The 13,922-nt window shown below is 40.3% G+C and overlaps 1 protein-coding gene across 1 annotated transcript in view; it reads left to right on the top strand.

Moving 5' to 3' along the window:
- The window catches only part of MAD1L1 (mitotic arrest deficient 1 like 1), a 915,026-nt gene that overhangs the window by 192,024 nt on the left and 709,080 nt on the right, over positions 1-13,922 (top strand). Inside the window, exon 11 of the mRNA XM_040356690.1 lies at positions 6,635-6,779. Within this exon, the coding sequence (XP_040212624.1) occupies positions 6,635-6,779 (145 nt within the window). The remainder of the gene's footprint in view (positions 1-6,634; positions 6,780-13,922) is intronic.

The raw sequence follows: 13,922 nt of genomic DNA on the forward strand, positions 1-13,922 counted from the left end.
AATACCATTGCACAGAGCAGGTGAGTAAAAAATGTTTGTTTATTTTAATTAAAAGCATGTACTCTTAGTAACACTTTAACAATAATCTTTCTCTGGGAAAATATTGCCACTATACTGAAGTCATAAAGTCTCCCCATCCTAATATGGCAGCGCTTTGTACCAGTCAGGTTTCAGGCACTAGTGCTGTCATGAGGGAGGAGTTTGAGGCCCAATCTTTTGCTGAGATGCCAGGTATTAAACCTTTTTTTTTAGGTGATCGGCAGTTATGATTGACATTAAAGGGGATCTATTGCTTTGCTATTCATTGACAAAGCACATGTTCCAATTTAATAAAATAAATATTTTCAGGTGGTTTGCCAGAAGGTGAATTGGAGATCTTTTCTGGCTACGGAATCCATTTAGAAAATATATGGATGTTATGAAATCATTTTCCATTCAGTTTATTTCGAAATGTAGATTTTAAACTCATTTTCTCCTCTATCTAAATTATAAGTGTAGTTCTTTGAAATGACATGGCATCTATTGCCCACAGGTCACAGGTAATCAATAGGACCTAAAACATCTCCTCCTTCCCCTCATTGATAGTCCTTCTCTAACCTGCATTTGAAATGTAATGTTTAGACTTTATAGTTAATCATATCTGAAATGTTTTTACTGCAATAGATGTGTGTCCCCCTAAGGCTTGTAACGAAATGTTGCAAAAAGACGGATTATGCACAGCAAGCTTCTTTGTTCGCACAATATCTAATCAATGCCATAGCCCTCTTTATTTTGCCTCTGGCTGTTCTCAGTGATGCTTGCTGGAAAATAGTCTTCATTGGAGCCTGATAAATGACAGCTATCACCAAGATTAAGGCCCAAAGCGGCTGTGGAAATTGTTTAATGTTTTAGATTGCAGTCTATGATAGAACTTTTTGGCTCTTCAGAGAATGCCTCGAAACGCGCCAGTCAGAGTCTACGGCACAAATGAAGAAGCTTAAAACGTCTTAAAAAATATTTCCACTCCATCACTATCAGAGTAATATGCTCTTAACTGCTTATACCTAAAGAGATGCAAATAAAATAGATTACTTACAAATGGCTTGTCTTCAGACAGGCATGTTTTATATCTAAATGTCTCTATTAAAGATGCCAAGTTCTGCTTTTAAAGATATACTTTAAAATTACATTTTAAAGCTGAACTCCAGGGAGGTTTACAAGAACACCATGCAGGTTTGTATTTCTTGAAAAATGAATTAAAAATGTGTTTTTTTATATACAATCAACATTAGTACCTTACGCTTTATATTGGCCTCCTGAAAGTCACTGCACAACACGACCCTTAGCTAATTGGTGCTGGTCATCTAAGACTGTGACCATGATTACAAAAAGGAGAGCATGCGTGTTCTGTTTATTGCTCATTGTCTACTCAGGACTAGAGTGAGTCCGACACTGTTTTATTGGTTAAATTAGTTGTAAGGCTGGGTTCACACTGGTCCGACAAACGCTCTGACATTGGGAGCTCATGTCGCATGATGCGTGAAATCAATGTTTTCCTATGAGAACCGTCTTAACTGGTCCGACGCAAGTCGGTCCGACTTTGAAAATGCTCCCTGTACTACTTTGGTTTGACTTTAATCCTACTTCAGCCCATTGAATATTATTGAAGTCGGATCAAAGTAGGATCCTTGTCCTAACCATCCGACTTGTGACATCCGACATGGTGATTACAGCAGCAGTAAAAGGAATTTTTCTCACACATAGGATTGTTTTGATTGGTCAAAGAACAAGTCATACTATAACAAAGTCAGAGCAAAGTAGTATCCTGTTCATTCAAGTCGGATGGATGTAGGACTGATGTCGCAGAGCAAAGTAGGATGAAAGTTGTATGACTGTCCTGTTGTACCAGTGTGAACCCAGCCTAAAACCAAACTAACATTGGTTTAGTAAACCATAAAATAAAATACTTGTTTACAAACTTTTATTTTTTATTTTTTTATCCTTGGTAGCATTTAGTTCAGCTTCTATTTAGTCTCTTCAAACTTTTTTTCAGCATTGAAGGCATTGCATTTTTTTGATATTGCGTTAACAGTTTAGTTCTCGATTTTACATATGTTTAAATTGTTTAGCCTGCAGGTAGGTAAAAATGTTTGTATATTTTTAATGCGGTTTGTAGGGAGGTATGCTTTAACACACAAAATGCATTACTCTTAAAACTGATTTCCCCCCCTTAAACAACTTCCCTCCTCATGTCCTGTATATGTGTGGTGCGTATTTTTAGTTTTTTTGTTTGTTTTTTGGTGGGGGGGACTGTCCTTCCCCGCCTCTCTAAGCACGTGGTTTGCCTAGGCGAACAACGTGCATACTGTCTATTGTGCCTCCTTGGATTGTCACATCACATATCCCAGGAAGCATAGCCTTTCATACAGAAGAGCAGGGGGCGAGCCTATAAGCCCATCATTGGATGGCCCGCCCTTTATTTAGGAGCTGTGTGCTTCTCGACTTCAGATCATAGCAGTGCGGGACAGAGCTTAATAACCTCCTGTGCTGCAGCAGTGCCCCTGAACCCCCCGCATACCTACCTGAGCCCCGGAATTCCCACCATGAGAACAAGCATACCAGCCGGTGTCTCATGTCCTGATTGGATATATTGTTAGTAGTGCAGGTGCCAGGGGCGGAGCCGTGTCATGCTCTCTGTTTCTACGGATGCAGAAGCAGGACATGGGAGCCTTCCCGAACAGGTGCCCCGTCAGAGCGCTTCTCTGGCGGGACACCTGAGAAGAGGAGGAGCCAGGCGCGCCACGTAGGGACTTCAGAAGAGGAGTTTTTTTTTTTTCAACTGAACCATTGCAACCCCTTTAATTAACACATCATCAAAGTAAAATGCTCTCTAGCCAGTATCACTAGATCTATTGAATGTAACTGCAGCTTAGATATTTTTTTTCTTTATATTCCTATGTTTTTGTCAAGTTGAGTTAATGAAAGCCAACACTGTTGTTAAATAAGTTGCACTTTGCAAAACGGTATTCTCTCACCTCTTGTGTGTTAAATTCACAGACTTACCAGTGGAGATGAAAACTGCCATTCTGATTTATATGCCTTTATGTAACTTGATGCATCCCAGAAAGTTTTTTTGTAAACTAATTAAAAACATGAGCAGAAGCATTGACGGAGCTTATGCAATTAAATGATCTGTTTTCATGGCGAGATTTAAAGCCCAAACAGTGAACCTTCCCACCTGAATGTGCAGCTGAAAAGACTTGATTTCACAGCTGGTGATTATAACATTGAACTATAAAGAGCCTGGAATTAAACTGTATCCTAAAATTGCTTTTCAGTTTATCAACAGTAACACATTGTTGGTTTTGCTTTGTACTTTTTAATCACTTATACCCGAAGGAAGACGCTGATACTGCAGTAATGTCACTTAAATATACTATTAGACAGGGCACAGTGATAATTACATTTTACAGGAAGATGTCATTTTTGAGGCTTTGTTTGCTCTGTGTGCCACCTTCTTGCTTAGAACTACAGGGCTCTCTAAACCTAAAACATTTTTTAAAGTATAACAAATATATTTTCTAATACTTTCATTAACTGTCTTCTTAAAGCAGTATTAAACCCAAAATCAAACCTTATTATATTGCAACTTACCAATTTGTAGATGTGATGGCTGTATTACTTTTTTTTTTTTTTTTTTTAGGCTTGCTTTCTTCTATTTTCATCGGGCCATCCAATCAGCAAGTCATTTATTTTTTATTTATTTTTTAATCACAAGCTCTCTAGCAGAATGTATCACATTACATGGATGAGGCAAACCACGTAACACTGAATGGGGCGATTTAAATTGATCAGCCTTTATTTATGCAAAACATTTTTCCCAAAAGGAAAAAAAAACCTGCTGTAACTGCTTATAAAGTGTGAGCTGGAGTTGAACAATAATGGGCAAGGCCCATAAATGCCTTGTGCCTGGTTTACATAACATATGTCCTTTATTAACCCACTGTAGAAAAGAGATTGTTGTGAATGACAACCAATCAGGTATTTGTAGGATCTGACACAAGATTAATCTATGAATATACTGTAAATACGCTATATATTAATCCTAATGCAATAAAATTTGACGTGTCACCTTATAGCAATTGTAGAGGGCAGATTCTCTTTAAAACCAAAAAAGGAGAATAGAAGAGATGCTAAATGTACTATCCTGTATCTTAAAACTGTCATGTATGTGTACATAATCTACAATCTGGAAGATTGCTATTGACAGTCGCTCTTCCTTTCCTTGGATTTAGTTGAATAATTGAGCCCTATGCTAGTGTTTTTTTTTTGTTTTGTTTTATGCTGCTTGCGTTTGCTTCTTTTTTTGCCTTGAAGTGATTGTAAAGGTATTTTTTTAAAATTTAAATAATAAACATTTTCTACTTGCTTGCTGTGTGTATCTTATACTTTTGCAGTCCCCCGCCGCTGCTCATGGCGGCTCCTCCCTTCTTAGTGACCCCATAGCAAGCCACTTGCTATGGGGGCACTCATGTGGGCTTGATCCTGAGCTGGACTGTGTGCATCTACAGTAGATATAAAAAGTCTATTCACCCCTGTTAAAATGTCAGGTTTCTGTGATGTAAAATAATAAGACAAACCTAAATAAATTTCAGTCTTTTCCACCTTTAATGTGACCCATAAACTGTACAACTCAGTTGAACAACTGATTACAATCTTTTGGGCTGCCTTCGCACTCTTGAGCATTTCAAAATTGAGCGGTTTTACCGTGATTTTGCTGCGTTTTGGCCGCAATTTTGTTCAGGTCACCAATGTAAAAGGCAGAAATGTGCCACAAAGAAGCTCATGTTCTTTTTTGAGCTTGGGGCCTATTTCAGGCATTTTGCTTCAGGTGACAAAATGCTCAGATGTGAACAGGTGCCATTGAAATGAATGGGATCTTGCCTGTTTTTCAGGCGTTTTTTTTTCTGGCATTTTATGGGCGTTTTTTGAGCTGAAAACGCTCAGGTGTGAATGCAACCTAAGGTGGATGGAAGTAAAACAAAAATAAAAATAGAGTTGCATAAGTGTGCACACCCTTAAATTAATACTTTTGTTAAAGCACCTTTTGATTTTATTACAGCACTCAGTCTTTTGGCATACGAGTCTAATCAGCATGGCACATCTTGACTTGGCAATATTTGCCTCTCTCTTCTTTGCAAAAACACCCCAAATTGTGTTAGATTGAGAGGGTATCTTCTGTGCACAGCCCTCTTCAGATCACCCCACAGATTTTCAACCGGATTGAGGTTTGGGCTCTGGCTGGGCCATTCCAAAAGGTTAATCTTCTGGTGAAGCCATTCCTTTATTTTGGATGTATGCTTTGTGTTGTTGTCATGTTGAAAATTGAAGTTCCTCTTCATGTTCTGCTTTCTAGCAGAAGCCTAAATGTTTTGTGCCAGTATTGACTGGCATTTGGAACTGTTCACAATTCCCTCTTCCTTGACTAAGACCCCTGTTCCAGCTGAAGCTAAACAGCCCCAAAGCATAATGCTGCCACCACCATGCTTCACGGTGGGTATGCTGTTCTTTTGGTTCAGTGTTGTTTTTGTGCCAAACATATTTTTGTGAATAATGGCCAAAAAGTTCAACCTTGGTTTCATCAGACCATAGCATATTTTGTCAGATGCTTTTGGGAGACTTCAGATGTATTTTTGCAAAATTTAGCAAGGCTTGGATGTTTTTTCATAAAAAAAGGTTTTGGTCTTGCCACTCTACCCCAAAGCCCGGACATATGAAGAATACGGGGGATTGTCACGTACCACACAGCCAGTACTTGCCTTTTGGCAGCCTCCCTGACCAGTTTTCTTTTTGCCCTTTATGAATTTTGGACGGAAGTGCAGCTTTTTGTAATTTCACTGTTCCATATTTTCTCCACTTGATGACTGACTTTACTGTGTTCCATGGTATATCTAAGGCCTTGGAAATTCTTTTGTACCCTTCTTCTGATGGATACTTTTTAACATTAAGATCCCTCTGATGCTTTGGAAGCTCTCTGTGGGCCATGGCTTTTGCTGTAGATTTTTAGAAAATTGTAAGGAAAGACCTACTAGATCAGCTTAACTTTGGGGTTAATCAGAGGCACTGATGATGGTAGGTAGGTGTGTACTGACTCCTATTTAACACGAGTTTGAATGCGATTGCTTAATTCTGAACACAGCTACATCCAGTTATAAGAGGGTGTACACAATTATGCAACAGCGCCCCCCCCCCCCCCCCCCAAAAAAAAAGTTGATTGTATAGGTCACATTAAAGGTGGACAAAGTTCTGAAATGATTTATCTTTTGTCTCTCTTTTTTTTTTTTTTTTACATCACAAAAACTTGACATTTTTACAGGGGTCTGTAGACTTTTTAAATCCACTGTATTGACAGTGCAGCTCACCACCTGCTCTCTCCTTTCAGGATTTGATTGCTGCCCAAGTCCCTGTGAGGAGCGTGAGCGAGTAGTGCTGTTGCTCATGGCACAGCGCTCTATTGAGATTAGGCTCCGATAAGTATTGCACGGTGGGTGCTGGGAGGGAGCTGAGCATTCAAGATTTTTACTGTTTATTTTTCTATGCGTTTGTGATCATCTTCTTGTGATATTATTATTGATTGACACTTTCTGTGTTCTAGTGCCCGAATGTTAGAAAATGCCCGGCAGAAACTGCAGGATGAGCTTCTGAAAGTGCAAAATAGCTTCTTAGAGGAGAAAAAGAAAAGAGAAATGCAGGATGCCCTTGTAAGGCGTTTCCAGAAGAGGGTGCTGCTGCTTAGTAAGGTAAGTTTAACCAGTGGGTATTTATTTTTTTAAAGTATGCAGCATTTGCCAATGAATGGGGACATAGTTTTGTTGAATCCTGTAAGGATCACACCAGGGAGAGGGAGAATGAGTGCCGTAATTTTAAGTCTCTAGGCCTCTGTACCATCAGCGACCCCAGAAGTAAGTACAGCAGGAACTGGGGGGTGTGTTGGTTGATTGTCCTATGTTCACCTTTACATTTGTTTCTGTAAAGGTGAAGTACCACTAAACCATATCTTTGTTTTAGCCATGCCATTTGCACTTACTGAAGGTGGACATCATTTGTTTCTGTTCCAGTTTGCTGCAGTTATTTAATATTTCCTTCTACTTTGTAGTTGTATGCATCAGTTTTCAGTCCTCTAGATCAGTGTTTCTCAAGTCCAGTCCTCAAGGCGCACCAACAGGTCTTGTTTTCAGGCTTTCCATTATTTTGCACAGGTGATTTTATCAGTTTCACTGCCTTGTAATTACCACAGCTGTTTCATCTGAGGGAAATCCTAAAAACATGACCTGTTGGTGCGCCCTGAGGACTGGAGTTGAGAAACACTGCTCTAGATCAGTGTTTCTCAACTCCAGTCCTCAAGGCGCACCAACAGGTCTTGTTTTCAGGCTTTCCCTTATTTTGCACAGGTGATTTTATCAGTTTCACTGCCCTAGTAATTACCACAGCAGTTTCATCTGAGGGAAATCCTGAAAACATGACCTGTTGGTGCGCCCTGAGGACTGGAGTTGAGAAACACTGCTCTAGATGGAGACCATAGCTGGTTGTTGATTCCATTTTTCTAATATAACTTTTAAAACCAAATACGGTACATTTTTTTTTTATATGTTTTTAGACCTCTGTAATTTTTTCCCTATAATGTAATAGTAATACCAAAACAAACTGGAACTAGTTTTCATCAGCTGTAATCGTATGATTGATGGGATCACATTATGTAGAAATAATGATACATAACATTGATATAGTATATCATTTTTTCTAAACCTATTCTCTGTACAGCCCTGTAGTCCAGCCAGAATATGGTTTATGCATGTGTTACAGGCCTGTCAGTCATTCTTAGAAGGATTATTAATTGTGTAATACACTTATGTGATTTTTTGTATTGGATGGATTTTTTGTATTGGATGGATATTTTCTTGGAATTGTAAATACACACAGATGTAAAAATTACAGAACTGTGGCTGGCTTGCTGGCTGACACCCTGCTTTGGGTGGATGGCTTCTGGTCCCCAAATAGGCCAATATCGGTAATATCCATATAGTTTCCGATGCAGATTATTCTAAAATTGTGGCTATCAGCCCGCAATTATTGGTTGACCCCTACGAATATATATATATATATATATATATATATATATATATATATATATATATATATACATATATATATATATATATATATATGTATATGTATGTGTGTGTGTATATGTATATGTATATGTATATGTATATGTATATGTATATGTATATATATATATATATATATATATATATATATATATATATATATATATATAATTATACTGTGCAGTATTAGGCAGGTATGACAAAATGCTGTCAATTAGGAATGCTTTCAGTAGTAGAAGAGTTGATTGTTAAATTTTATCAAAATGGAATGTAAATGAACAGAAGAGAAATCCAAATCAATATTTGCTGTGACCACCCTTTGCCTTTAAAATAGCATCACTACTTTTAGGTACACTTGCACACAGTCTGTTTGATGGAAATCGGCAGGTAGGTTGTTCCAAACATCTTGGAGAACTAACCACAGATCTTCTGTGGATATAGACTGCCTTCAAATCTTTCTCGTCATGTAGTCCTGACAGACTTGATAATGTTGAGATCAGGGCTCTTAGTTCTTTATGTTAAAGATAGTTCCTAATGACATTGGCGGTCTTTGTCCTGCTTCAAAATTAATTTGGGTCAAATCACACACCTCCCTGATTGTATGAAATGTTGGCTAAGAATCTGTCTGTTTCTCAGCATTGATTCTGACCGAATCTCCAACTTAATTTGCAGGAATGCGGCCCCATACTTTCAAGGAATCTCCACCATGTTTCACTGTTGCCTGCAGACACTCATTATTGTACCGCTCTCCAGCCCGTTAGCAAACAAACTGCCTCTTGTTACAGCCAAATATTTCAAATTTTGCCCCTTTTTGTCCAGAGCACCCGCTGCCATTTTTTTGCAGCTCAGTTCCTAGGTTTTCATGTATAATTGAGTCAATTAGCCTTGTTTCTATGTCAGAGGTAGGGTTATACCGATACTAGTATCGGGACCGATTCCGAGTATTTGCGGGAGTACTTGTACTCCCGCAAATACCCCCGATACCGAAATAGAATACTTACAACCCCCCCCCCCCCCCCGCCGCCGTTACGCCGCATCCCACCGCCGTTACACCGCATCCCCGCTACCGCCGACTAGGTAATACGGGCGGGGAACATTACAGCTTTGAATAGCTGTAATGATTCGCGCCGCGTATAGACACTCCCCCTTGCTCGGGTGAACTGTCCAATCCCGAGCGAGGGGGAGTGTCTATACGCAGCGCGGCGCGAATTATTACAGCTATTCAAAGCTGTAAGGTTCCCCGCGCGTATTAACCAGTCGGCAGCAGCGGGGATGCAGGTAAGGGGGACATGGCTGGATATGGGGGGAGACGTGGCTATATGGGGGGGAGACGTGGCTATATGGGGGGGGAGACGTGGCTGCATGGGGGGGGAGACATGGCTGCATGGGGGAGGAGACATGGCTGCATGGGGGGGGGAGACATGGCTGCATGGGGGGGGAGACATGGCTGCATGGGGGGGGGAGACATGGCTGCATGGGGGGGGAGACATGGCTGCATGGGGGGGGGGAGACATGGCTGCATGGGGGGGGGAGACATGGCTGCATGGGGGGGGGAGACATGGCTGCATGGGGGGGAGGAGACATGGCTGCATGGGGGGGGGAGACATGGCTGCATGGGGGGGAGACATGGCTGCATGGGGGGGGGAGACATGGCTGCATGGGGGGGGGAGACATGGCTGCATGGGGGGGAGGAGACATGGCTGCATGGGGGGGGGAGACATGGCTGCATGGGGGGGAGACATGGCTGCATTTGTGGGGGGACATGGCTGCATTTGTGGGGGACATGGCTGCATTTGGGGACACATTTAAAAAAAAGTATCGGTATTCGGTATCGGCGAGTACTTGAAAAAAGGTATCGGTACTTGTACTCAGTCCTAAAAAAGTGGTATCGGGACAACCCTAGTCAGAGGTATGCCTTTTTTTCTTCCATGAAGATCACTTCTGGTCAGACTTCTCTGGACAGTAGATGGGTGTACTTGGGTCCCACTGGTTTTCACCAGTTCTGTGCTGACACTGCTGGACATCTGGTTGAAGGGAAGTAAGCATGATGCAAATTTAATCTGCTACATTGTTTTCTTGACTGACCACTGCATCTTTGGTTCTCAATGTTGCTTATTTCTTTGTACTTTTTCAAAAGAGCTTGTACAGCACATATTGAAACCCCAATCTGCTTTGAAATCTATGCCTGGGAGAGACCTTGCTGATGCAGTATAACTACCTTGCTTGCTTAGTCTTGCCATAGTGTATGACCTGTGACATGAAACTGTCTTTCACAACCTCACCTTAGTAGCAGAGTTGTTTTTGTTTCAGTTAGCCCTAGATCACACTGATGCCATTTTGGATGCGTTATAGAATGCATCAAATCACATGTCAAATGGCAATAACATGGCTTTCTATAGAGGTCATTCACCCATGCTTTTCAAACGTGATGTCATTTCCAAAAAGCGCAGAGGTGATCAAATATCACCAAAAGAAAGTTCTATTTGTGGGAAGAAAATTATAAAAATTTAGTTTGGGTACAGTGTTGCATGACTGTGTAATTGTCATTCAAAGTGTGACAGCGCTGAAAGCTGAAAATTGTCCTGGGAAGGAAGAGGCACAAGTGCATGGTATTGGTTAAAGACTGTTTTTCAAATTACATATAAAATAGATGATTATTGGCTTCTGCTTGGTATAATTGTGTAGACCCCTTTCATACTTGGGCCACCCATGCATTCGCGGGAAAGCACCGCTGGTTTTGTCTGCGCTTTTCCGCTGTTTAAGCGGCGTTTTAAAGCCACTAGCTGGGTACTTTTAACCCCAAAAAATAAGTTAAAAACTCCTTTGTTGCAGTACTTCCCAAAGTGCTTTTCAAGCCCTTCGGAAGCGAAGCGGTCTTTATTCAGCGTTCCCAAACTACCCCAAATATGCTGCTTGCAGGTCTTTTTCTAACGTCGCGCAAGCGCACCGCCCGGGTCTGAAAGCACCTATTGCAATGAATGGGAGGCAGTTTTAAGACGCTTTACAGGCACTATTTCTAGCATTAAAACACCTGAAAACTGCCTCAGTGTGAAAGGGGTTTTAATCGTACACCTGACTACTTAAAAAGTTCAAAAATACCTGGCTTTGTGCAAGTTCAGAAATGCATGTTTGTTTGAAGCCTATGGGTAGTCACCCCCCAATATTGATTTGATTTAGATTTTTCTTCTGCTCACTCTCTTTTGCATTTTGAAAGCAGCATCTTTGAGGTGCTTTAGGAGTGATGTATATCAATGGGCAGCGCCGCCGAAGCACCTGCAAAGTGCCTCAACAGCGGCACTTTGCTGCCCCTTTAACCCCTTTTTCGGCTGCTAGGGGTGAAAAGCACCACTAAAACGACAGTAAAGTGCCTCTAAAATTATTAACGCCGATGCCCTAGTGTGAAAGTGCCATAAGAGAGTGCTCTTAATCTCAGCTCATTACTTGTATAGAAGACACCTGGGAGCCAGAAATGTTGCTGATAGGGGATCAAATACTTATTTCACTCATTAAACATCAAATCAGTTTTCCTGGATGTTTTTTTTTTTTTTTGTTTTGTCTCTCAGTTAAAATAAACCTACCATTAAAATGTATAGACTGATCATTTCTTTTTTTTTTTTTCAAATATAAATTTTATTGAATAACACCAAGGAGAGAGGTCTCCACATTACAGTCATTACAGTCACATAAATCAAGTTACAAGTGTGTCGGTAAAACAGTGTACAAACGTGGATCTATGCGCAATCGTACCCTAACGGCTAGGGTGAAGATTATCATCTTAAAAAGGACGACTGAAAATGTAGGACCTCTCCACTTCCTTTTCATTTTTCCTCGTAGAGTCTCAGAGCGAGTAAGGTGTAGGTAGGTAGGAAGAAGAAGAGAGGTAAGAGAGCAAAGAAAAACAGGGAAAGAGAGGAAAAGGAAAGAGAAAGCAAGGGACAGGGAGTGGGGGGGGGTAGGCACACAAGGGAGGGGGGGGGGTGTCAGACCAGAGAGAGGGCGCCGGCGCCGGGAAAAACGCCAATATCAGGCGGGAAACGACTGATCATTTCTTTGTCAGTGGGCAAACCTACAAAATCAGCAGGGGATCAAATACTTTTTTCCCTCACGGTTTGTGTGTGTGTGTTTTGCTTTCATGCAGTACACACTAATAAAACTAGCTTAAAGATTTTGCCTAGCCTGATTTCTTCTAGACGCATTGTATTAAAATTGAGTTAAATAGAGAAATGTGGAGCGCCTCGATATGGAAATGAATAGTAGAATTGTTTGTTACTTTGCCGCCCAGTGTCATTTCCGTGTTCAGAAACAAGCGTGGAGAAAAATAATTGAAATACAGCTGATTTACATAGCCTCCTGTCGACTTTTGTATCAAATTGCACAAATATTGCATTGGGGTGAAAAAAAAAGAGTTTCTTTTGAAGACCTATGTTTCGTGTAGTGTAGGTTAATTATATAATCAGCGGCTTCGCTGAGTAGTGTCGGGATAGAAGGGGATGAATTCTGTCCTTTACATCTTCCTGTCTAATCTCTTCAACCTGTTTTGGAAGTGAGAATTTTCATATTCTATTTTGATTAACGTTATCAAGTGGAAGCATTCTCCTTACTGCTTCAAAGTGTGAGCGGTCTGTGGCACTAGGGGGAGATGTTCTGCAAGCATAAAGAAAAATGACATGGGCACTGGTTTATTCTTGTAAGTTGGTCTATTCAAGCTTTCCAACACAGAGGAACTCTTGAATTAACTTTACAATCTCAGGGAACCCCTGCTACAATGACTATATTTACAACTCATAATACATTAGTGTGATGGTCAATGAGATGAATTCTTCTTACACTTGTTGTCATTAAAAATAATTACCCCCTTACAGATGGCTAAAAAGATCAGTGGTGTCAGTGGGAACTTATCTGAAAGGTAGAAATTAATCCTAGCTCAGGGAACCCCTAGCAACCTCTGGAGGAACTCCAAGGAACCCCTATTGAGAAACCCTGATGTAAGCTCTGCAAAAGCAACATGAAGTTAATACCCTTAAAAACCAATTCAATATTAACCTACTGAAGTAATACTTGCATGTTTATTTCTAGTTATATAGACAAAAACTCACCCAAGTTCTACCGCATGTTTGTAGGATGATGAGCTGAATAACGGTGCTCAGGCCATTGTGTCCTATACATCAAAATTGCAAAAAGAATGCCGGCAACTCGATTGCTTCTTCTTAAATCTTTATTGAAGCAATCGATTTGCCGGCTTATTTCTAGTTGATTGTTATGGGTTACTGTACTTGTCACTGAATAATTTAGATAAAGGCCATTGAGCTTTTAATTTTTATTTTTTTATTAATTTGATATACATTTTGAGTGTTAAGCTGTAATGGCACAAAAGGATTTTATTTTTTTACTCCAATGATGAAGCTTCTTTTTGGAGATCCAAGCTTTGCTTGGTCAACCCCTGTGGCATTGTGTTCCAACCTATAAAGAAAAGCAATGATATAGTAGGGATGAGCCTAGAACCCAAGAGCCCAATTTTTAAATCTGAAGTCTTGTAGACTTTTAAAAATGTTCATAGAATTTTCGAAAGTACAGGCAATAATGAATTATTAAAGATCAACTTTAACATTTGTAGCACAATTTCTCTCTCATTAATTCCCCTACCGCTTTAATGCAGTCTGCTTTTTCCAATACTTAAATTTTTTGTGTTTTAGTGCAATTTTCTTTGTGGCCCTGTCTAGTCCTACAGCATGGGTAAGCAACCTTAACGAGGTGGAGATCTACCTAAACAACATG

Source organism: Rana temporaria, chromosome 6, assembly GCF_905171775.1.
Source record: "Rana temporaria chromosome 6, aRanTem1.1, whole genome shotgun sequence".
In the NCBI taxonomy this organism is placed as follows: domain Eukaryota; kingdom Metazoa; phylum Chordata; class Amphibia; order Anura; family Ranidae; genus Rana; species Rana temporaria.